The sequence below is a fragment of the Andrena cerasifolii genome, chromosome 4 (assembly GCF_050908995.1).
Source record: "Andrena cerasifolii isolate SP2316 chromosome 4, iyAndCera1_principal, whole genome shotgun sequence".
NCBI classification, from domain to species: Eukaryota; Metazoa; Arthropoda; class Insecta; order Hymenoptera; family Andrenidae; genus Andrena; species Andrena cerasifolii.
In genome coordinates, this window is record NC_135121.1 from 10,185,590 (window position 1) to 10,209,483 (window position 23,894).

The window sequence follows — 23,894 nt, forward strand, 5'->3', positions numbered from 1 at the left end:
TATCTCGATGGGATCTGCGCGTTCGTTTCGCTCGGTAGGGATTTCTCTGCGAAGATACGATCCTCTTCCCATTTTCCGCTGAACTACAAACGATTCTTTGTAGACTACGTCCGATGACCTACTGGGTAAGTAGAAGTTTTCTTAGAGACACTTGTGGGTTCGAAAGGAGCTCGATGAAGAGATAATTACTGCGAACAAAGGTGCCCTGGAGACCTTGAAAACTGTGGATCAAGACGTTAATGTCTCCAGAATTTGCAAAATATCTAACGACTAATTAATTATCAAGGAAAAGTGGTAACTTTCCGTGATTTCAGACGAAGGACAGTGAGTTGTAGAGGACGTCGTCGGAAAAGTTCGAATCCCTCTAACTTCGAATCACTTGGAAGCTGAAGCCTTAAACGGAACTAGTCGTCAGAGATCAGTCACCGAATCGAGGCACCTTGAATAATTCCGCGAGAACGTTCACTTCCGCGGCGCGAGTTTCAACGTGACTGACCTCATCCAGCTACTTCCTGCCACGCCATCACCCGCCGGGCAACCCTTCTTTACACCAAAATCAACGTGCACCGCCACAAGAAACACACTTGGACGAATTCGAATGCCCATTCCAAATCCAAGAAGCACCTACTCCAAATCAGGCATCACCCGCTCCAAATTATTTTCAACTTAAGAATAGAAACAGCAATCTCTATTTTGAAACAGTTCAAACGTTGCCTGGTATTTGTACAACCCTATTCACCCTGTTACGAACTCTGTACGTACGGTATTCAAGGGATGTTACACTTGCCGTATCTTCTCGTGTGGGGGTGTCGATGGGTGACGAAGAGGACGCGCGCGCGCGCTGTTGACAGCACGACTTTCACCGTGGCTTGCCCCGCGAGCACTGTTGTCTAAGACGCCTCGCCAGAGGCCGAGGGTTGCGCGGCTTTCACCCCCCTCGTGGCCCGTGACGTCGCAGGCGAACGTGGTGTCTATGTGGTGTCCTAGGCAACCCGCCTTTCCGTGTATATCCATCCCCCTCTCGTCCTTGTCCCTCTTTGGTCGCCTTCGACGAGCTCCACCCTCCTTCGCCCTTCTCCAGTATCTCTGTTTTCGTTCCACTGTTGTCCTTCTCGCGGTGTACCGTTGCTCCGTTCCTTCCCTCCTCCTCTTCCCAATCGCACCCTCCTTTTCCACCCCAATGTCCTCCCTTCTACGTGCTCCATTCGCCTTGGTGTTCATTTCTTGCTCCCTATTCATCCCCAGTTTCGTTTCACATGCCCTCCCTTCCTTTCGCCCTCTTTAAGCACATTTACTTTCTCTTCGTCATCTTCATCCCTCCTCCGCTCCCCACTTCCCATTACACATCCCTTTCTCCGCGTGGCAGTGTCGCGCCTTTCTCTGTCCCTCTTCCCCGTTCAATTTTCCCGACTTGCTTCCCTCGCACGCGATTTCGTGTGGGCACGCGTCTGCGTCACGGCTGCAATCGTCCGCACACAAAATACACGCGTCCACGTGCGCGCGCGAGATACAAAAATCGATCCGGTCACCTGCCTTCGAATGGAGGCTCTTCGCACCCCTCGCGGTTCCATCCCCTATCTGGCGAAGGAGACGCAGTCCTCTGCCGATCCCTTTCTTCCCTCCCTCGCACCCTCGGGATTCTCCGAGAGGGATGCGACTCCAATGATAACTCCTTGTATTTTCATCGTGGGAGGTGTAGCTCTTATTTCTTCTAGAGATCGAGGAACGGATTCGTTTAATTGCTTTGAATCTCACTCCCTGAATATCTCGAGTCCGTAGCTTTTTCCCACCAAACCCTGATCTCTAATTCTCCATTGTGCAACGTGGCTGAGTTTCTTTCAACTCGTGTTCCACGTAACGGTGTTATTCACGTTTCCATGTAAATTACGACGTCACGAGAGGCACGCCGCATTATATCGAGACGCTGGAAGGTGGACGTCGTTGCACCCCCAATCGTTACATACGTCGTGGCACGCGGACGCCAGGCGCTGGGCGAGATCGATCGATCGATCGGCGAGTCAGAAGCGAACGCTAAGGTTTATTTAAGGGACGCCTCCGCTACCGTTCCGTGGATTATTTTAATACGTGACTCGGCGATCGAAGCCGCATCCACCGTTCGGTGCAGCGCATATACGCCGAAGAATGACTTCACCGGTTGCAGGTGCGCATCGTATTTAGATGATATCGATTGCCCGTTGCACGTCACAGGCTGGCCTAGAATCGACCCCTCGTGACACACTTTCCTCGCGGTTGACAGTGCTTTAACGCGAATGCTCAAACTCGAAATCTCGTTACGTGGCTCGCGATTTCTATTGGATTAACGCCAATGCAGATTGACGAATGCGACGAATGCGGTTCAAGAACGATGAACTTCAAATGCACACCTAAATCCGCGAAACATCTGCGCGCTGCGAGATTATCTTATCGACACGATTGAAACTCCCGAAATCGGCCAGCTGATAAAGCTTAACGGAACCTCCACTTTCATTCGCTAATGCGACGCTATAAATTCCTCGGCGCATGGCAATCTTTTCGAAACGTAAGTGCAGCTTATTGGATCAGGGATAACGATATTACGGAATAATTGTTAAACCTCGGGCGATCGAGTTTACGTAATTCGAAGGAAGCTACTTGCATAACGCGTGCAGGCTTTTCGCTGTTAAACGTATGATATCACCTGCGTTTTAGGAACATCCGCAACTTCTTCTCCTTCTTCCTTCATTTGCAACGAGAGAAAAGAAATCGGATAGCCTCCTGAAGACAGTTGAGCTCTCCTTTATTACTGTCTTCACTTTCCCACTTTTGCTAAGCAGAGTACCTGACCTGGGCTCTACACCCCGCCAGTCTGTAAAACACCCCCCTTGTGTATTGCACGTAAATCGCCTGCGAATGATGTGTTGGAGATTTTTCTCGTAAAATTGTACACTACGCGTAGAAACTGCGGAGATGTCCTCGCGCTTCTTCAATTTTCCCGGCAACGTGGCTTCATCGGGGGAGGGGTGAAAAGATGAGAGGGCGCAGCGCTCCCAAACAGGTCGATACGACGTGCGCGCTCATTCTCCACGGGAACGTCTTCTGGGGTGGACCCGTGCTGATTCTGCAGCTTTAAACCATGTCAAGAAGAAGAGTCTCGTGTCTCGTGTGGTCGATCGAAGTGACAGTGATCAAGTAAATACGAAAGATTGACAGGCGAAGAGGAAAGAAAGTGGAAGGGATGTCGCGTGGCTGTCAGTGGCCTCAACGTTCCATTGCTTTCATTCCCTTTTCTGCGTATATTTTGCTGTTTTAATGGCAAATCTACCTTTGACAGAGAATATTGCATCGAGAGGGTAGGATAAAAGCAATTCTGCAAAATGGGGACCAGGTTCGCAACCTGTGAGTGTCATATTTGTCTACGCTCTTCAATTGTCACTTGCAGAGACGAAATATAGAATGGTTGGGTATTTACCTACTTTCAGACACCCTGAAGTTGACCAGCCTCCACGACTATTACCAACGGCTTCTGCATGGCAGTCAACCTGTACCCTCCGGCATCGACATAGCGAACACAATGAAATTCTTCTCTCAAAAATTACTGTGTAAGAATTTACCCCTATGCATTAAACTTTTACTCGACTGATTTGCTCCTTGCCTTCAGCTCTGTTGAAGGATGTTCGCGACACTCCCCTCGAGATGGTGAAATCGCAGAAATTCGACGCTGAACGCATGGCTCTTTACCCGAATTTGGATTACAAGCAGCTGTACAACGCTCTCACCCAGCTGATGGACGTTGTTCCGTCCATTCACATCGGTCTGCAAGGTCTGGCTACTGACCCGACACTTCTACTTCACGCGCTGCATGCTTCTAGAGAATTTAGAGACCAGCTCGTTTCTCTTTCAGTTCACAAGCTCCGTTTCTTCCCTTTTTTCAAATTGACTGTAGAATACTCTCAATCTGTTTCACGTCCAAAGTAATTTCGATAGACGTTCTGTCGCGACTCCCAAAGTCTGACTACTCACCCGACACTACTACTTAGCCCCAGATAAAATCGTTTCCAATCCTGACTAATTGCGAGGATCCTGTGACACCTCATCTTTGTTTCGCAGCGTTTGGACAAGCATTGTTGCAGTGCCTCGCGTGTCTATTCCCGTTCCTCGATCACGATCTGATCGACAATGTGTCGTACTTAACGGCCAGCGCGATCTCGGTGCTTCCGGTGGAGCTGCACCAGGACATCGTCAACTACCTCTGCTTCTACATTCTCCCGTTCACAATGAGTGAGTGAAATGATCGTGAAATAGTTACCATGTGCACGCCGGTTCACTGAAACAAGTATCTCCTGAAATCGCAGCGAGGAAAACTGAGGATGGATCGGAGAACGCGGCGAGCCAGTCGATAGCCGCTGTGATCATGATGATCTTTCAATATTCCAACAATCCAGGTTCCCACCCTTAGATTATTGCGACAATAGAAGTAGAAATTAGCGGAAAAGTCGAAGTGTGTTAAACGAGAATGGTTTCGCGAACATTTGATGGGAATACTTTTTCAGCGCACCATTGCCAGCTGCTGGAGTGCTTGATGGCGCTAAAACCAGGCGTGGTGAAGGACATCCTCTGCGTGGTTGCTTACGGGACAGCGCCGGCAAGAGCATCCGCCGCCAAATTGCTATTTTACTACTGGCCGTCCTTCAATCCGAACCTCTTCGATCGCAGGGCGGTTCTGATGAAGTTCGCGAGTACGTAACCTTCACTCTGCCCAAGCAATTCCGAGACTGATCGATCGACTCGAACGCGATTCCAGACGATCTCACGCCCTTCGTGTGCCAGAGAAGCACCTGCCCGAACGCAGGCAACGCGGAGGCTGGGAAAGTTTGCTACGACCACCGAATATCCATCACCTTCGCCACGGAGACGCCGCCACCCTTGTACCTCTGCATCGAGTGCGCTAACGAGATCCACAGGGAACATCCTAATCAGATGTTTTACGATATCCTGCACCCTATGCAGCAGGTCTCTATGATCTGTGAGAACAAGGTAAGTTCGAAGAGTCAGGGAATTCTAATCCTGTTGAAACTTTGAACAGCAACTCTTGTTAGGATTAAGTAGAAGTTGAGGCGCGATAGCTTTGAAGACTCGGGAGTTAAAAGTATGAAGTCCTTCCTATAATATCGTCGTTCCAATCTACAGAACTGCAGAGCCACAGACAAGTCAGCTATCAGCGTGTGCTTCTCGAACGAATGCGCCAGCTTCAACGGGAACCACCCGATTCGGTACTGCCAGCAGTGCCACAACATCAGACACAACAATCGCCGCGGTGGCGACCACGTGTACCACATGGCGTTGCCACACATCTCGCAGTTGGACCCTCAAACCCAGACCTACATGGTCCAGGCTATCGTTAGGTGAGGGAGCATCCTTTATTGTTCACTTTGTGTTGTACTTGCTGAGAGCTCGTGCGAGGCTTTACGTTCGGAAAGATTATGGGAATAGGGAATGGGCAACGGCTGGACGAGAGACACGATCGCGGTTTGCACGAGTTTCACGAGGCGTCGCACGTCGAGGGAAGAGACTCTTGAGCTATCGGCGAGGATTTTCGAGTGCGTTCTTGCAGGGAAGAGACATTCCGATGCGAAAAGGCTGGCAATAGAGTTGGATGGAGAGTCTCTTGCCTCGGATGCTTCAGTGTCGAAGTGATTTCTGCTCTTTTGATGAACATGGACGTATGCGACGCACGTTAACGCAATTCCACTTGTTCCACTCCTGTTTGCCAATCCAGGGATCGCGACCGTAATTCAGAGACACTTGGAGAGACACTTGTTGAAGAGCTCTCGCGTGCGTGATCGCGGAGATTTGTTCTCAAAGAAGTTCTGTTGAAATGCTCGGCGGAGTAGTTGAAGGTGTAGCGAACGAGGTGGAGAATTGTTGCAACAGCTACGAGCATAGGTCGCGTCCTAACGACGGTTGTTAATCACTAATCACGACGTTGAACTCTGACTTCCATTACGGTCGAAAGAAACGCGACGACGCGTACTAACGAATGATCGCAGGATCACTGTTGCTTTGCGTGTTTGTTCGTGCTGGTCCATCCTGCTTGGTAAGACATTATGCTGTAACCACGTTCACTGGAGATCCTGAGCACTGAACAGGTTGCATCCACCGTGTTTCCAATGACGTGTCAAGTAGAATTATCTTCCACTAAAGGTGGTTACCAAATGCTCTGTATATAGTCTTTGAATACTCAACGAAAGGGTTGAGATATCGCACGAACAAGTTTCCAACCGGTACTCTGTAAAAACCTTATCCCCTGACTCGATTACGTTTGATACTTGATCCATGGGCATCTCAACCCACTGTCAACGCTAGAATCGCCTTACCAAGATATGCGCGACGGTTTCCAGTAACTAACAGAAGCTGATCTGGCGAGAAAAGCCTAAAGACACTTTAACCCCGGGTTCGCTGAAGTCAAAGATTATCGTTGACTAAAGAAAGAAGATACTGCCAGCGTCAATTAGTCAGCTTATCGGCGATGAAAGTGGTGTATGACTCAAATTCTAATTGGCCGCTAGTGAATGTATGCTTGGTATACAGTAGACGCGCCTGTATGGCCTGGAAACTGATCAGGATCTCCGAGAAGCAGGATACTAGTGGCTATGTAGTTAAAGAAGTGTGAGCTGGCGATTCTAGCGCGGGCAGGTTTTTATTTGACCGTCCAAGTGGCCGCGTAAAGACACATGACTTTGAAGCATTCACCCACAGTAGAGCATAGGAAAAGTGCACCTTAAAAGTTGCAATGCGCCTTACCCGAGGACACCGCGGCGTAGCACGTCTTGGATACAACACACCGGCACCTGGTACCGTTCCAGAAATAAAAACAGACCTACTGGTACAAGGCTTGAATAGATACCCATTACCCGAGACACACTGGTATGCTGCATGCACAGAAACACCATTTCAACGGGACCCACGACCTAATTCTGCTGTTCATCCATCGTTCTCGTTGTGGAGGGACTGTTGAAGAAGTTTTTCTTCTACCTTTTTTTTATTTGCGTTCGTTTTACTTTCACTCAAGAGTTATAAGGGGAACAGAAATTATTTAAGAATTAGAAATGATCGAAGGTACAAAGAAAATAGAGTAGGTACTTTTGTGTTCCCTGGTTTGAGACATGTATTAAGGTTCTATTTTCCGTTCGAGTGTCACACAATGCCACACGGTGATTCCTCAAATTGCATTAACGTAGTTTCGATATTGCAACTGGCATGGACCCTCGTAGCTAGAACTCAAAGCCCAAGGAATTGTATTGAGTGTTATTACAAATATTAATTGGTTATCGATCTATCAATGTCGCGACATAGTTCACTTTGACTTCATCTTTGTCACTCCATATTTATCGACGTAACCCCGAGATGATCACGATTTGAAGTCGCGTCTGTTAAGACGGACGTTGTGGTCGACGCAGATCGATCAGGCCTTCGTTTCAATATCCCCGCGAAAAATATGTTTGAAACGTCGATCGACATTGTCGTCATTTATCGACGATTGGTCCCAATGAATTTTTCCACGATTAAAGTGTCCGATCAATTGCCAACAACTGTCGATATTATAATTACACTCGAAGGAAGGATGAACCAGATCGTGAAAGAATTCAAACCACCATTGAACGTGGAAACTACGATTCTTCGACGTTCGATGCCCCCTTGCCCCTCGAATCGCTTGAAATCTTTAGCAGAAATTCCATTCGAAATTCAAACGATACCTTTAAGCATTCACCTCGAATAAAACTTTCTCACAGACCATTTTTCCAACTTAACATGAAACCCACTGCAAAACTCAAATCCTTCCCACCCCCTTTACGATCAACCCAATCGATCAAGCAATCTTAAACTCTCGCATTAGTTCTAACGATTCCAAGCGAAACTGCCACAGAGAATGTCGATCCTATGCCAAAGTATCGATGGAAATCTCCGCATCTTTTCCAAAAACTAGGCCGCCTAGACAACTTGCCACTATTTAGCCGACCACAACCAGACGTGGCCGCAGATCGTGCCGGGCACTGTCCACATAAACTTTCCTCTCTACTTGCAGCCTGCTTAAGGAAGCTGAACCGCTAAGTATGGATAGTAACCGAGAGATCTCGGAAATAAGTACTAATAAGGGCAGCACAGGATTCCCAGGGGGTGGAGGCGGCGGCGGAGGAGGAGGCGGTGGCGTCGGAGGTCAATACGACGCGGCGACCCTGGAGGAGAGGCAGCTGCTCGGAAGATACGGTGTCTGGCTGCTGGTTGGGCTTTGCACCCCGAACCAGGACACCTCGATCGAAATTCTCGGGCGTTTATTGTCAATGCTATTTCATTGGTTTCATGTTACTGCCTACTCTTTCGATGGTACTAAAAAAAGCCTTATGCACCTTATCTTTTCTGTTGGTAATTTAACACTTCGCATATTATACACTTATGACCGTAGACGTAGAAGACGTAGGTAGTGATGGGCGGCGGATATATTCCATCTGTCTTCCTCTTGGAAGCTGTCGAGCACGTGGACGTTTCGTATAGTCGCTTCGAGCATCGATCGGGCAAGGAGCGTTTTAATATTCGAGGTATCTGAATTCGGTGGGAAGCTCGAAGGGGCTAGGTGCTCTCGCCTCGTGCTCGAAGCGTCTCGAGCCCATCACTAGACGTAGGTAGCCTTTGGCCGCGACCGTAGGCACATTCGAGTGGATCAGCTGTTTTAAGGTTCTGTGCAGACGCGTTCGTTGATTGTCTCTACTGTTTCGTTGTCACTTTGCTTCTCATGTGACTAGGCGTTGAAAATTGAAATTTAAGTTGGAAGTAGGAGGAAGGGCAATGAACGAACGAACCTCTCTGCACGACTCGTGGGTAAAAACATTCATGTATACGTGTCCGTGCTTTCGTGTCGTCAATGTTCCTCCAAGCTTAACTGTGAACCCTTTGCTAATCGACACGTTTCGACTGAATAGCTTCTGTGCTGCCCCTAATTGTCTCTTTAAATTCTGCGACCCCATTTTGGCGCCCCATCAATCGTACCCGCAAATGAGTGTACTCGATGTCTCCCATCTCGCGGCACGCTGTACCTAATTTCTATCGCAGAGGCGTCAGCTTCGGAGATACTGAATTTCTCCCCGTTTACTTCTGTTTCATCTCTTTCGCTTCTCTTCTCCCACCGTTTCTATTATATTCTCTCTTTTAACCTTCCCTTATCGTAGCTCCAACCTCCCCGAAAGTACCCCCGCCGTAGCCACTTGTGCTCCGAATCCTATTCATCAATTCTCAGCGCCCACATAATACAGAGAATCTGATTTCGCTAGATTCTTCGTGAACGTAGAATTTCATAACGATTCGATGGTAGAGGATTAAAGCTTTCTTGGCAGTCTTCTAAGCTGGCGCCTGTGCGGCCCTGCGTACCATTTTGGATAAGATACTTGCTGTCTCTGCGTGTGCATGCCACACATATAAACACACACACGAATACCAAGTGCTGAAAGATCCCATTGTGCGTACGTTTGCATATCTGTCTAGAAGCTTCATTTAAAAGCCGCGAATCCCAGTGAGAAGGAACAAGAGTGCGTCTGCGTCGCGGCTGATCGATCTTCTAGTCATCGATGCATAGAATCTGAAGACAACGTTCTCGCAATTGCTGACGAGCGAGAAGAAAGGAGGGTTTCCTGAGAATTTGCTGCAGATCCTATGCATCGAAGTAGTAACCCCACATAAATAATTAAAAAGAAAAAGAAAGAAAAGAAACGCGGCCTTTCAAGGCATCCACGATATGAGAATGTGATCCGACGAGCAACGATCGATGATCATTATCCTCGAATACGTCTGAACGCATTTGCTTACCGATCTTTCTCGCATGCCATCAACGCGACTCAGCTAACACAGATTCAATCAACTTCTGCATCGTAACGTCCTCTGTTTTTCAACGTGTCGCCTAAAATCTCGCTTCTCTATATTACAAAATACTCGCGCACCTTAAGTTCCTTAACTAACAAGCGCGATATAGACGTAACGAGATATCCAACGAAATTTGGCCAGTTGCAACAACGCCGTTCCACGAAAGTCCACGTAACAGATCCGCGATTTTCTTTCCCATGAAATCTCTAGCAATAACGACCGTCTGATCGTCGACGAATTTCGCAGGGCAAGCGGAGAGCGCGTTGGAGAAGCTGAAAACCGAGTACGTTTGTGGCTGGCTGTCGAAAGTGAAGAAGACCCACTACGAGGTCTTCATTTCCTGCCTTCTACCGCATCCAGCTGACTACGTTCGCGTGGGTGGACACTGGTACTAATGATCGCACGAATTTAAATGAACTAATGGAAGCGAGGTTGATAGCTTGAACTATTAATTACGATTAAGGGAAACGCTGGCTTCGAGGACGTCGCACCTTAAAGACGGCCTGAATCGACTCTTCTGCTTAGTGCCGTACGAAGTGATCACGCCAGATATTTGGGACTACGTGATGCCGCACTGGATGGAGGCTATAGTGAACGATGTCCCAGAATACGAGCTTCACGAGTTGAAGATGATTTTATGGTAGGAGTTCAGCTGCGCAATTCAACAATGAACGGAACAATCCCACTGAAGATCCTCGATTGCATTTCAGCAAGATACTGGACAGAGACATGAACCCGTTGGGCTTCGACGCCAAGAGGATGTACAATTTCGTGGCGAAGCGGTTCATCAACACCTGCGCGAAGGTGCAGGAGCAAGCATTGAACTGGTTGCAAACACTGACCATGCTCGAGATCAGCATCCCGCTCTGTCAACTGTTCTCCATGTTCAGCGACGGCGTCGCAGTGATGGGGACCATGAACTCCACCGAGTCGGAGCAAAAGCCCAGCAAGGGGACCAAGAGAGAGGACGAAGAGGGGAACACCATATGTACGTACAGGCTCCCGTCGATCGGTTCATAATAGAAGTGTCGAACGTTTTGAAGTTTCGAGAAAAAAAACATTGCAGGTCCAGTCGTGGAGAACGAATCTGGGAAATCGACGCCGTTGTCGGACGACGCGGCCCCGACACCCAGGCACATGGAATTCATGACCAACGCGGAACTGAACCTGTCCTGCTGCATCCTGATGCTGGATATACTACTGAAACAGGTAGAGTCCTCTATTTTGTGGGACGATCGAGTTTGGACGAAGGTTCTTGGTAGTACGTAGGAGAAGTGAGTGGTCATTCGTTAGACAGGTTCTTGCAGAAGATTTCCTTAGCCTCCATAGAGAGAGAACTCGGTTTTAAAGAGGGAAGAGTATCTAGTAGCTACAGAACTAAGATCATTTCCATCTGCTCTCTTTGTGAAGTCAGAATGAGGGTAGTGAACAGTGGTGGGGTAGAAGAATAAGGCAACGCATGCTGATTTTTCGAAGATGGAGCTTCAGAACGTGGACAAGCACACCGGCATCAACACGTGGGTGTGCAAGGACGCGTGCCACCTGATGAAGGCCATCGTCGCCTCTAGCTGGAACAACTGTCACGTGTGCAACGCTGACACCGAGTGCACCTACTGCGAGTCACGTGTGATCTGGCACCAACTGTGCCTGCAGTTGGTCACCTACATGGCACCGGAGACTCCGGCTTACCCGCCTGACGTAAGTACCCTATAAGACTGTAGATCTCTTCTTATCTTTCGATGAGAGAGTCACGGTCGATCTCGGTAGAAAGCTCGTATCAGATCCGCGGAGCTTCGACTGTTTCGCGTTTCAGAAAATCATCGACGAGACCGCGGAAGAGCACGGTAGAAAGAGCCCGGAGACGTCGAGGAAGGGCGACTCGAAGTCCGACGTGGTGATCAACATGCCGCTTGCAGAGATGCACTCCGTCGGCGGTGTTCTCGCCCACATGCCCCAGGTACGTCCATCGATCGTTCAACCGACCAAGCCACTCGATCGAGATCTCTGTACACGATATGTTACACCGCCTCGTGAAACTCGCTGATATTCTATGCCCTGTCCCCTTTCTGTGCGCGAAACACTCTTCCGCAACCAACCAAAACGCAGCATGCTACTTCTCTTCGTCTAAAAACTGTGTGTGTGCGCCTTCTCTCTGTCTATATCTTCTTCCACTGCGAAATGGCGTTGTCTGACCACTAAACACGGTAGGCTAATCTATGTGGCCGGAGGTTAGCTGTTTTGATCGTTTATATCAGTTCTTCGAACAGATCATGACAGCCACAGTAGAGACAGTTTCGGAGCAGCTGGACCTGGCTGCAATCATGCCCACCGAGAAGGTCATGCCTGCCGTTGCCAGGGCGGTCACCCATTCGGAGAACGACGAGGGTGAGAAGATCTCTCATATTATTTAACTGAATTCAATTGAGTCGAATCACCATAATCTAGCAAGCTTCACTTGACTTTCATTGGAAAGTGGAAACTGAATGGGATTTATTAAACTAAAGATTACAAAGCGCGTGTCTGACCACGTACATTCCCGTTCTACTTGGCCGCGTAAATTCCATGCTTCCATAGAACGAAGTAATTTCATCGATCAGCTCTGGGGCAGCGCGCTCGACGTCTGACCACGCACGGACTCGTTCCACTTGAGGCGTCAGAGAACGAGAGAACCGCCTCTAATGAATTCGCCGTTCTGTGCAACTGATTCTGTGCGATCTGTTGTTCCAGCAACTGCAACTGCGAGCGTGGAGAAGGCACGACTCATCGGAGAGAACGATCAGCCGTTAAACCTCAGCCCAGACAACGAGACGGACGATTTCTGGCACACATCCGTTGGCAAATTCAGGTTCAACATCGAGGACCTCCCGGAACAGCTTCAGTACATACACAAGCTTCTAAAGGTACTAAACTTGCCCTAACTTTGCTCAGAGACGATGCGCATTAGCGTGGCTCGTATTTATTCTTGGTAAAAAAATTTTTCTAGATTTTCTTCGGAGCACCCTCCAGAATAGTTATAAATAATAATAAAAAATCTGTGTACAGTTTGAGCTCGATCGGGTAACGGGAATAGGTCCCCGCAAGCATTTAAATTATTTGGCAGCTCACAAAATCGATTTAAGATAATATCATCTATGTTATTGATTAAAAAAAAATGTCAAACGAAAGTTGTATATCAACAGTTGGGCTCAAACTTTACACAGATTTTTTTTATTATTTGGAACTATTCTGTGATGGTGTCCCGACGAAAATTCAAAAGTCGAAAATAAGAACCACCCTAATGCTCACCTTTCCCTTACTCCCGACAGGAAATAATGACGATCGACAAGCCTCACATTCTCTACTACATGCTGCAATGCTTGAACGTGATGTGCCTGTACGGCGATGCCTTTAACATAGCAGTGAAGGACCACCAAGGGTTCTTTATATGGTGCCAGGAGAATCTGCTGATTAAAAAGTAAGAGCTCCAGATTTTCGTTTACAAGCTCTTAGATCAATTGTCCTATGAACGTCCCTCGGTAATGCTTCCACGAGAAGCCACTGTCTCATTCCACTTTCAGGCGGAAATTCACCGAAAAGTGTGAGGAATTTCGAGCTCTTCAATGGTGAACATTATTATCAACATGAATCACACCTTAAACCAATTCGTATTGTGTATATCTGTTTCCACAGTCTGTGGGAGCTCCTGAATGCCGAGCATTCGCACATTGCCCAAGTAACCGTGCCACTACTGCTTCACTGCGTCACGTTGCCCTGTGGGACCGACACCTTTTGGCGCCTGATACAGGACGAATTTCATAATTCGGATTGGCGGGTACGATTCGTGGCAGGTAATCAATGAACTCGATAAATCAGCATGCAACCATCGCGCCCAACGGATGACCACAGTCGCTTGGTAATATAAAACGAACTAGAGAAGACTAGCTCCTAGATTTATCGATGCCTAAACAGTGGACAGGGTGACGCTGATCGCGAGATTCATGGATTCCACGCCGCTCCGTAACGTGATGACTCTGCAGGCTGCTCTAGCTAATGCATTCTGCTATCTGGTCGCTAGTATGGACGACAACAACGTGTACGTCGCCCAGAGGGCCACCTTGTACCTTGGCACCATCCACGACACAGCTATGAGGGTAAGGATTCCACTGATTTGGCTGCTCCGCTGTAACGATATATTCAATTGCTCCTAAATGCCGTCCAGTCACTGATCGTCTGCCTGGAGACGCAATTCGACTCGGTGATAGTTGACCGACCAATGGTGCTGCAGTCCCTGTACCAGCTGCACAACAGCCTCAGCGACAGGCACATCCTAACCTGGGAGTTCTTCCTCAACCGATTCGACGCTCTGTTCCTCGAGGCACAAATTAAGTTGGACAGGTCTGGGGATATACCCTACCTACGTGGTCAGTTGCAATGTCAGTCGATTTTGGAGCAACCCGTAGATACAGAAGTCTAACAAAGGAGTTACAAGCCGGACGGAGTTTTCTAATCGACCGACTATTCCACAGACCTTAAGAACACTGATATGAACAGCGAGATATTCATGAAGAAGCTGCACAGGGCGCAGGAGGCCCTGTCGCAGTCGGACGGCAGCGCGACCAACTCGATAAAGACCTTGAGCGCGAGCTTTGGTACGAAGTGGCCCTACAAACGCACCATGTCCGCGCCCGCGTCCATGATCCCTCGTCAAGACACCAAGCAAGGTACACGTCCCTCGAGAACCATGGAAGCTGCGTAATTCATTCCATACTGGTACTCGAATATCCCTACGTCACTGATGATACGATCATGCGAGCAACAAGAATATAAGGGAACATATAAAATCGTCTTGGGTTAAAGACTAAGCGTAGCAGTCTGAAGGGGCAGATTACAATTAGATCTGCAGATACAGAAATATCGTCACGGTTAGATCGTAGACCAGGCTGTCCTATCTGAGACCTCTATTAGTGCCAAGCTAATCCTTAGAGGAATCAAATAGTACTTGGTACCACGATTCAAAGAGTACCTCTAGATCTCCTGAACTCTGATTAATAACACAGTGACTACATTTGCCAGTATTGGAGATTGTGGTGCCAGGTAAGGCGTCCTCATTCTCTAAGAGTATATCACACTGTTAGGAAAGAAAGTCTAGGGCCTCCGGTCCATCGATTCTCTCGCCCGAGCCACGTAGCAGTAGAATCGCCGAACGTTAGCCAATCCATATCCGTTCACATCGTTTCTCGCAACTTCACACGCTGACCGTACACGTATTTCTGACTTGTTCCACTTCCCGAACCGCGCAGAAAAGGAAAAGGTGTACAGCCGGCAATACTCGGCGCCTATCCTGAAGCGCAAGAGCTCCAGATTCGGACTGGGTCAGTTGCTGGGGTCCACCCCACCTAATAACAGTATACCAGGTAGAGTAGTATGTCTGCTGGTAGCTATAGACGTGGCATTCCTATGTGTTACGCGTAAATGTTCCCCCCTTGCCCTCTGTATACGCGATCCATGATAATGTTCTCGAGGATAGTCGGTGTTGGACCTGTGGTAAGTCTGATCCTTGATCAGCCATTCGAGAGGAAACACTTTCGACGCTTTCTTTTCACGCTGTAACCTTCACAGAGCATTGTTTCTTCCCTTGTAATAGAGTATCGAAGACAGAGATCGTTCCGGGATTGAATTTTCCGCGACTTGGGAACTGTGCTATGAGCATTCTTTGAATGAAGTAAGCTTGGTTAGAGGGTGGATTTGATAATTAGGAAAAGCTTTCATCCTTCCTTTCTGAATGTTCTTTGTCCGTAACGATGAGTTGTAAAGTACAGTTTGCAGTTTGAATTAGTACCCACTATGTAGCTTATTCAGTAGCTCGTATCTTTGAGCGGGTAGATCTTCTGTCACGAATGCTTGTATTTAAATGGAAATTGAATTTCATGCATGATGAAAGTGTGCTCGTGCATGGTCGTAGATTGTGAGCAATAATCTGTACCGAACGAAATTAGAAATGCTAGCAAAACTTAGCTCAATTAGCGACTAATCTTTTTATTACGAAAGGTAGGAGCAACAGTGGGTAAGAGTTCGTGAGATTCCATCTGGCTATACATATCTCGTAGATTGAAATCCGTTTTTAATCCGTCTATCATTCGAAGGAACGCTCGTTGATGCCACTGAATATTACAGACGGACACGTCCATTCGCTAAACATGGTCGACGAAACCAGCGCCTTGCCAGGCTACACCCACAAGATCGTGGATCTGGAGGAAGCCGACAAAGAGACGATGCACTTGCTGGTATTCCTTCTGATGCAGTTTCTTTCGAGGCAGGACCAGGTAGGTGAATAAAGCTTTGATAGAATCAGAATTAGAAACTTTCTTCATCAACAAGGAATCTGAAATTCATAGGCTTATCCAACGGATGAGAAGCCTCTATCGAAGACCCAAGGAATCGTGCTGCGCCACTTGTACCTTTTGCTAGGCTACAACCAAACTGAACGGACTTTTCACACTTCTCCTCAGCGCTTACGGTAAAGACCCTCCTCAATAATCATCTGCCAAGTCAGATTGCTCCAGCTTCCACTGTAAATAATTCTCTCGTTCCAGAGTGTCCCCAGTGTTCAACGTTTTCATCGCGAACCTTCCTCAGCTGCTGGACCAGAACCACGTGATGGGATGGGTGATGACGCCCCCAGTTCTGGCCATCCTGCAGCACAGCCCCTGTCCACCGCAGGGTGCGCCACCCTTGGACCACCAGGCGCCAACCTACAGCCTCTGGTACCTGGAGCCACAGAACAGGCGTTCCTGGCTGATGGCTCTGCTCGTTATACTGTACAAGGTAGGCCCAGGTATACTCTAAATCGGCCATCTATGAAGTAGTAATGGCAGAATTTTATACAGTGCCAGTACGGCCAGCAACCCTGGTGCAGCCAGCTGCAGGTGCTTGTTAAGATCGTGATGAACACCTTGGACATGCAGCACCATCAGTGCAAGAGGATCCCAGCCACTGTGGTGATGGGTGCTCCTCCATCCAGATCACGTGGTAACATCATTTTGCTAAATACAGAAGTTGCTAAGAGCAACTTGTTCGAGCAACACCTAACATCGCCCCAGAGTACTTCACTGTTACTGATTGATATTTCCATCAGTTACTTTGGTTTCAGACGTGTCACAGCCGTCGCTCGGCATCGATCACGATCTAGGGACTAGTGCCGCAGGGGAGTTCAATACCGAAAGCCCCCCGATAAGGACTCCTCTGGTCTCCGTGCACCAACGTAGCCCAGGTACAACGCAGATGGAGACCCACTGGGAGGAGAGCACGTCCACGTGCCGTTACACGAACAAGCACTCCAGGTCACTTGATTTCTTACTCCACCTTGTTACAATGCATCTTAGACGACCACCCCCCTAGACTCTCCTCGACAGGGTAGAGCATTAGGCTACTTTAGCTTGGAATGTTTTCACATCGACACGTTTGTGGATTTCTGCACTCCCATGGATCCCCTTTGTCGAGTCTCTTTGTCGCTGTACCTAGAATAATGTTCCACGCGCGAAATCTCTAGGACCCCAGACCTCCATGAACGATTTTCGTGACAGTAATCGAGTGTTTAGGGACCAGAAGTACCCGATAGTCTTATTGCGCCCCCCCCCCCCCCGTAACCCACCAAGACCTGTAGCGAAACGGTGAAACTGGCAGGTCTGACTTGATAAACTTAAAGAGCAAGGATATGAAGATAGTTTATCGGCAGAGGGTAGCACTTCGTAGCCAGATAGTCAGAGATGCCACGGTACCCTTTGAATGTCGCAGTTCGATGATAGTACGAAGGCTAGGACCTCGTAGGGTGTGTTTGACGGTACTATCGAGGACCCAGAGTGTACACCACACGTGCCTGTGCTTACACCAAGTAGCTGCTTGTTACAATTTCCGCTATTGTGAATGCTCTGCAAAGCTACTCGATCAATGCGGATGATACGGAGTCCGAGCTGGCCGCAATACCCGAGAGCCCAAAATCTGACAGCACCTTACATGGCAGCAGTGGTGGGTCGCTCGGTGAACTGGAGGAGAGCCCGGCGGTCGTCACCAGGAGCGTCTCCCTGCACGGGCCCCGAACGTCCACCGCCGTCGACGTCGTGGGACGGATCGACTGGAACAGTCAGATCCCTAACAAGAAATCGGACGCGACCAGGCCCACTTGGTTCCTGGGCAGCGAGGAGGACTCTCACCAGGTACTCGTCAGCTCTCAATGGGAATACAGTATAAACAAAACTGAAGTCGAAATTGAATTTCCACTTTGCACGCGGAGCAACTGGATCAGCTTGAATTCCAGCTAGAGCATGAAGCCTAGCGTTTAAAATCAAAACTCTGTTCGTCCACCTAATCGATTCAGAAGAAGACTGACCAGCAGCACCGAGCTTGATTCTAAATTTCAACTGACCTCGCGATGCCTGCAGTTAGAAAACACACGCACTTTGTCTGTAACGTTAGAACGATGCGAATTGATAATTCTTTTCGAAGCAGAGTACAAAGGCTGGCCCGCAGAAGAAGTGGAGCGTGCACGAGGGAGTGAAAATGATGGTGACGAGTTCGTTCCTGGGCGCGCAGCCGGACATGCAGAAGTACAACCCCCTGACGAGGGCTGCGCTCGAGAAAGCGCCAGAAAGGTCGACGCAGGAGAAGGGTATCCTAGAAAAGGCAATCACGGAGAAGCCGGCCCCTGAAAAGGAAGCTCAAGAGAAGAGTGTCATTGTCCAAATCGCCTTTAACGGAGACCCCGCGTCCTCCAAGCCATTCGGACTGTCCAGCGCCCTTGCGACTACTCTACCTCAGGCACAAAAGTAACCCTCTGTCATTAGAATACTTCTGAGCGAGTGGAAGGTTCAATAAACGAAACCGCGTTGCAGGCAAGAAGTGGCGAAGGCCGCCGCTGCCTCCAGCAATTCGGACTCGCCGACCTCGAAGCAGCTGGGTCGCCAGAAGTGCATAGAGCAGCCAACTGTGACCGCAGCGTCGCCTGTGTCCCCGGGTCAGGTGGCCACGGTTACCAGCAGCGATCAATCCAGCTCACCGGCGGTCAGCTCGATCTCCTCTCAAGTAACCAGCACGGAGAACGGCCAACATACTAGCTGGAACGATGTCTTTCCCTTGAGCACGCCCACGGTTGAACGACTTCTACCAATTGGAGCGACACGTCCAACGGGTAATTGCGCTTTGCACGTCGCATCTGACAATTCGTACGGGAGAACAGGAGCTAGCGTTGCTGTTGCAGGTCCACGACCCGCGCAACGAATCCTGCGCTGCGAGGACGCCTATGGGTCGCCGGAGTCGCCTTTGTCGAAGATGGACGTGTTAACAGTCAGTGAGTAGTGAATGGAAATTTCTGGACCAAAGGTAGGTTTGATAAGTGTCCCGTTCCGTCAGGAAGATCGTTGTGCTTGTCTAGGCTCCTCCTTCGACCAGGACAGCGAGACGTGCATGTCCAGCGACATCACGAGCCCTCGAAGCATTTCTCAGCTCGAGTTACCGATGCCTGAACGACTGCTGCCTATTGGACCGCAGAGGGACTTTGCTGGATTCGTGGAGCACGTTCGCCTGGCTCTTGGTGTCCAGGAAGTCGAAGGTATGGATCTTTATCACCCTATCACCAGCAGGATTATACTTTTCTCACGTACGAATGCTTCCATTCAACGTTTCAGACTCAAATAAGTTCAGTGGGAACGGCAAGGGCGAGGGAACAGCCCCGATAAAGCAGGACAGTACGGCGTCCGAAAACATGGTACTTCATTGGTTTTCAGTGCTCATGCTAGAATCCGACTAGACAGAAATATTAGCTAAGGAAACGATGAATTATGATAGAAAAAGCTTCAAGGATCTGAAACTTTCAGTCGGCCTCCCTAGTGCCAACGTCGAACGAGATACACTCGAGTAGATCAAGCCCGAGAAGATTGATCAAGCAAGTGGCCCTGGAGTCGCCACCTCCGGTTATCGAAGCTTTGGATTTTCCTTGCAGAGCCTTCGACCACGATCGAAAAGTCAAGGCAAGGGAACACGTACGCATCCAGCGCGATAAGCCTCGAAGAAGTGGCATCTGTGCGCAAGATGGGCCAATGACGAGGCGCACAGAGTCTTGGTACGTTCTTCTGATGCGATAAAAAATTCTTTGAAGATTCAATGTGTCTATCATTTTCTGCGCCGCTAGGTCTGGCCCCCAGCTGCAAACCCACATGGACCTCGCGTCGCAACAAGCTTACCACGCCGATTTCAATCTCAAGTACAGCTTGTTCCGTATTGGAGACGAGTGCATTTACGAGAGGTAACCGCATAAGCAGCCTCAGAAATCGAAATCTCTTTTGCACGTAGATTTCTCGACCCGTTACAGGTGCTCCGAGTGCGGAACGATAAAGGAGGAATATTCTGACGAGGAACTGGGGCTCTGCATCATCAACCTTGGCACTTTCATCCATCGCGAGCCATCGTTGGCGGCGCCCCTTTTGCCAGAGATTTTGAGAGTCGTGACAAAGTTAGTACAACTCTTCGCTTCAGTTACTGTGCCCTAGCTGCATCCACTTTTAATGCTGTTTGTTAACACTTCTACAGAGTGGCTCTAAACGCGATGTACCCCTGGCAAAGTGAAACCAACATGCACCTGCCAGGTGGTGCGATCAGTGTGGCCCACCAATTTCTACGCTGTGTTCTTCATCAATTGGCACCCAATGGTGTATTCATGCAGATGTTTCAAACACATCTGAACGGTAGGGCTGCGCGAGGTTCAATTACCTACGATTCGGTGCGTCGCTGGAATATCTGCTGTACGCGGTTTGCTTTTCAGAATCAACGAGGATGCAGTTCTTCAAGAGCGTCGCACAGGCTCTAGTCGATTTCAACGAGCTCAATCCGATCGCGCCTTTGCAACTGTTACTCGAGGTAATGTCCTCTGTCAACTAACTATAGTGGACTTAGCAGAACTCATTTGCAGTGAATTAAGTGTACTGAATTTAGTAGCTTTCCACTATCAAGTTCTGAACAAGTGCAATCAGTTTGAACGGATTCACCTTGATTAACTTTTGCTGGTCGTTACGACTTTCTAAGTATTTAAGCGAAACATTAGCACTCACCCGTGATGTGGACCCTCCTCTCCCAGCATTCTGAAGCTACCAAGTCCAAACGCCATCAGCCACCACCTGAAATCATGTCGACAACTGATTAGCGACAAATACACGCCTCTGTATTCTACGTTACACTGCTTCCAGGCGTTAAACGTAAAGAAATCTCTGCCAATGGAACGCCTGCCAGTGATACTCTTCAACATAGCTTGCTACCTAGACTGTCTACCACTGGAGGCAGGTCTCGGTCCAGGTGCAACCACCTGGAGCGGCCTACTGGTGCAATTCGACGGCCTATTTCGAAGACTCGTCCTAATGCTCCCCACGATTGACGACACCACGCCATTGTTAAGGATTATGATATCGTTACTGAAGGTTCCGGGAATCCAACAATCGAAGGTAATGATTCATCGAGTTTGCAGGTCGTAAACAGCGCGTGCTCATTCGCGTTTATTATCTTGGAAGCGAAATCGCTGCGAATTTTAAGGAGACGTGAATGCGCAAGATTTGTCGGCTATAGCGGGACATTGAGGGATTCTCGAAGGCGAAGGGTTCTTCGAGAGATTTTTGACAATATGACAAATTTAGGGCCTTGGTTGGAGGTTCGATTGAGAAATTCCTAGGCAACTGTGAAGGACTCGTTCAATGGTGGAGTAACATGCGAATACATGTTCCCAGGGCATGCTGGACCCATTCGCCAAAGTGTTGAGCTACTCCATACAGAACTCCACGGTAAAGTACAGTTACCTGACGGACCTGTGCTACCTCTGCCATAGAGGGTTCACGCGGGACAGGGACAAGCACTTCTTTGGAAGGACCATCGTGTTCGAGTTGATCCAAGCCATCAAATTCAAGACCACTATACCAGACTCCAACTTCCTTCTGCTCCTGCACTTCGTGCTTCAGGTAATGGGGTGCAATTGCGTGGCGCGAGTCTAAACAGGGATTCAAGGTTCAAAGGACTGAATATTTAGGACATTGGAGGATCGCTGCCTAACACGGTCGCCCTGGAGAACATCCAGACGGAAATGTCGCCGATCTACAACACGAACGCCTCGGAATCCCTGAAGAACCAACTGCCGGACGTTCTCGACTTCTTGGCCGACTTTCATACCCTCAGCAAAGTGAAGGTGAGGGATCATCGAAGATAGAGGCCGTCGAGATTCTTCTCCATGTTTCCCTACACGAGGTTTCGCGTTGCTTAGAGTTACAGCAAAGGCATGCAAGCAGGGCTGAACGAAGACACATTGGGTGGAACATTGAAGTGTGGCCTCGCGCAGTTCGTCGCGCTGGAGATCACTAGGGGCAACAACAGGGAGAACAGAGCAATTGCGCGTTATCTTCCGTGGCTCTACAGCACCCCTTCCATGATACAACAAGGGTAAATGTTCTCGGTAGAGCAGTGTTTCCCAACCCTTTCTGAAACGCGATCCCCTTTTGTAATATTCGAATAACCTGCGACCCCCTCCCACCATATATTATAAAGTAAATATTTCCTCCCTTCATTTATGAAAAACTAGTGTTACAACATTAATAGAATATGGCAATGCAACCGTATAAAAATAAATAACTGATAAAAATTGTCAATTAAAGATAACCGCGGCGACCTCCTAGAAAACACCCCTAAGTGCGTCGCAGGGGAATCAGTGCTGAATAGAGATTGTGAAGAATAATCGAGTATGCAATAACGGATCGATTTTTCCAGAGCTCGCGAGTACGTCGATTGCATAGCACACATCAGGCTTCTGTCCTGGCTACTGCTAGGCTCCTTAACGCACACAGCAATGTACGCTGGTAACAACAATGTGCACAGCCACAGTGCATCGATTCCCATAGCCCAACCGATCCCACAAGATGTGTCTTGCCACATCGCAGATCACGTGCAAGTGATATTCTCTGGATTCCCTGAACAGTCCAAGACATCCGTTCCCCACATGTCCTCCCTGTTCTATGCGTTTATACTTTGCCAGGTCAGTCTACATATTCTTGCCAAGTGAATCTCAGTGTTTCGAAGAGATTTATGGGAGGGATGCTTGCAATGTTTCGTTTAGCTATGGACGATGTATCTGGAGGAGCTTTCGAAGAACAATCCGTCGAACAGCGAGGGCCACAACATCACGATGAACGTTCTGTTGGAGTTCTGGGGTAAAACCACGCCCTGCATACTGCAGCTGGTCTCATATTCGAAAGTTGTAAGTTCGATCGAAGTCCTGCGAGACGATTCCATTCAGAAAGGGATAATACTGATTACTTTTTATGAAAACTTTGCTGCTTATAGCTGGCAGAAACAGTGAATTTGCATTTCTTAAGCCTACTGGAAGCCCTGCTCGAGTGCGGCTCCATTTTGCTGAGCAAATTGCTACCCCTTTGGAGACCCATTTTGTATTCGCATCACGTTCAGGTTTGATCACCCGTCAGCTTAATTCCTTTCCACAGAATGCGACTGTACTTCTCAAATTAAGAAACGATTTCTTTGTTCTTAGCTACCCGGGCATCTGCAGGTGCGCTTGCAAAATTGCCAAGACTTCCCGCCCAGCAAGATGTCCGAGCATTTCGCCTCGTCTCGCCGGGAATCAAATGCCACGCTTTTGCGATGGCTGCATCGAATGCAGTTCAAAATGGGCCAGATAGAAATGCAGTCCTCCACGGCCACGCAGTTCTACACGATTTAGAAACTGCGAACAAAGATTCGTCTAGGAGATAGGGGGTTGTTTTATATAGAGTATCTACGAAGATGTTGAGCGTTGCATTGTTTAAAATCAATGTTACATTAGCGCGTGTACGGAAGTTGTACTTTATTGACTGTTAAAAAAATATATTTATTGTACTAAACATCTTATATGCGATCATATATCCCATAAAGTAGGTACCCAACTGAATGTAAGTGCTGTAAATTGCTCGTCAACGATCGAGAGCTTCGAACGGTTCTGTCGAGCGCGA

The 23,894-nt window shown here is 48.5% G+C and overlaps 1 protein-coding gene across 22 annotated transcripts; it reads left to right on the forward strand.

The window, feature by feature from the left end:
• Positions 1–1,700: 1,700 nt before the first annotated feature.
• Positions 1,701–23,788, forward strand: Unc79 (UNC-79 domain-containing protein). 22 transcript variants are annotated; one of them, XM_076809667.1, is made up of 49 exons: positions 1,702–2,161; positions 2,936–3,227; positions 3,311–3,375; positions 3,459–3,578; positions 3,638–3,799; positions 4,087–4,257; positions 4,332–4,421; positions 4,530–4,715; positions 4,781–5,013; positions 5,167–5,381; positions 8,063–8,400; positions 10,135–10,276; positions 10,352–10,528; positions 10,599–10,876; positions 10,955–11,097; positions 11,365–11,586; positions 11,702–11,845; positions 12,144–12,273; positions 12,616–12,788; positions 13,194–13,342; positions 13,558–13,715; positions 13,837–14,018; positions 14,087–14,300; positions 14,394–14,588; positions 15,168–15,281; positions 16,042–16,190; positions 16,263–16,384; positions 16,461–16,692; positions 16,743–16,896; positions 17,003–17,207; positions 17,804–18,080; positions 18,370–18,689; positions 18,756–19,051; positions 19,121–19,210; positions 19,295–19,471; positions 19,548–19,627; positions 19,737–19,981; positions 20,051–20,164; positions 20,231–20,371; positions 20,449–20,603; positions 20,681–20,775; positions 21,102–21,353; positions 21,633–21,860; positions 21,929–22,084; positions 22,160–22,335; positions 22,660–22,924; positions 23,006–23,146; positions 23,233–23,355; positions 23,438–23,788. In XM_076809667.1, the coding sequence occupies exons 3-49, from the start codon at positions 3,354–3,356 to the stop codon at positions 23,624–23,626; spliced, it is 8,340 nt and encodes a 2,779-aa protein (XP_076665782.1). In that variant the 5' UTR covers positions 1,702–2,161; positions 2,936–3,227; positions 3,311–3,353; the 3' UTR covers positions 23,627–23,788. The 22 variants fall into 22 exon arrangements, with proteins under 22 accessions (XP_076665783.1, XP_076665787.1, XP_076665782.1 ...); XM_076809666.1 differs by having other exon boundaries at positions 2,936–3,168; XM_076809668.1 differs by having other exon boundaries at positions 1,701–2,161; positions 2,936–3,375; positions 18,373–18,689.
• Positions 23,789–23,894: the final 106 nt, after the last annotated feature.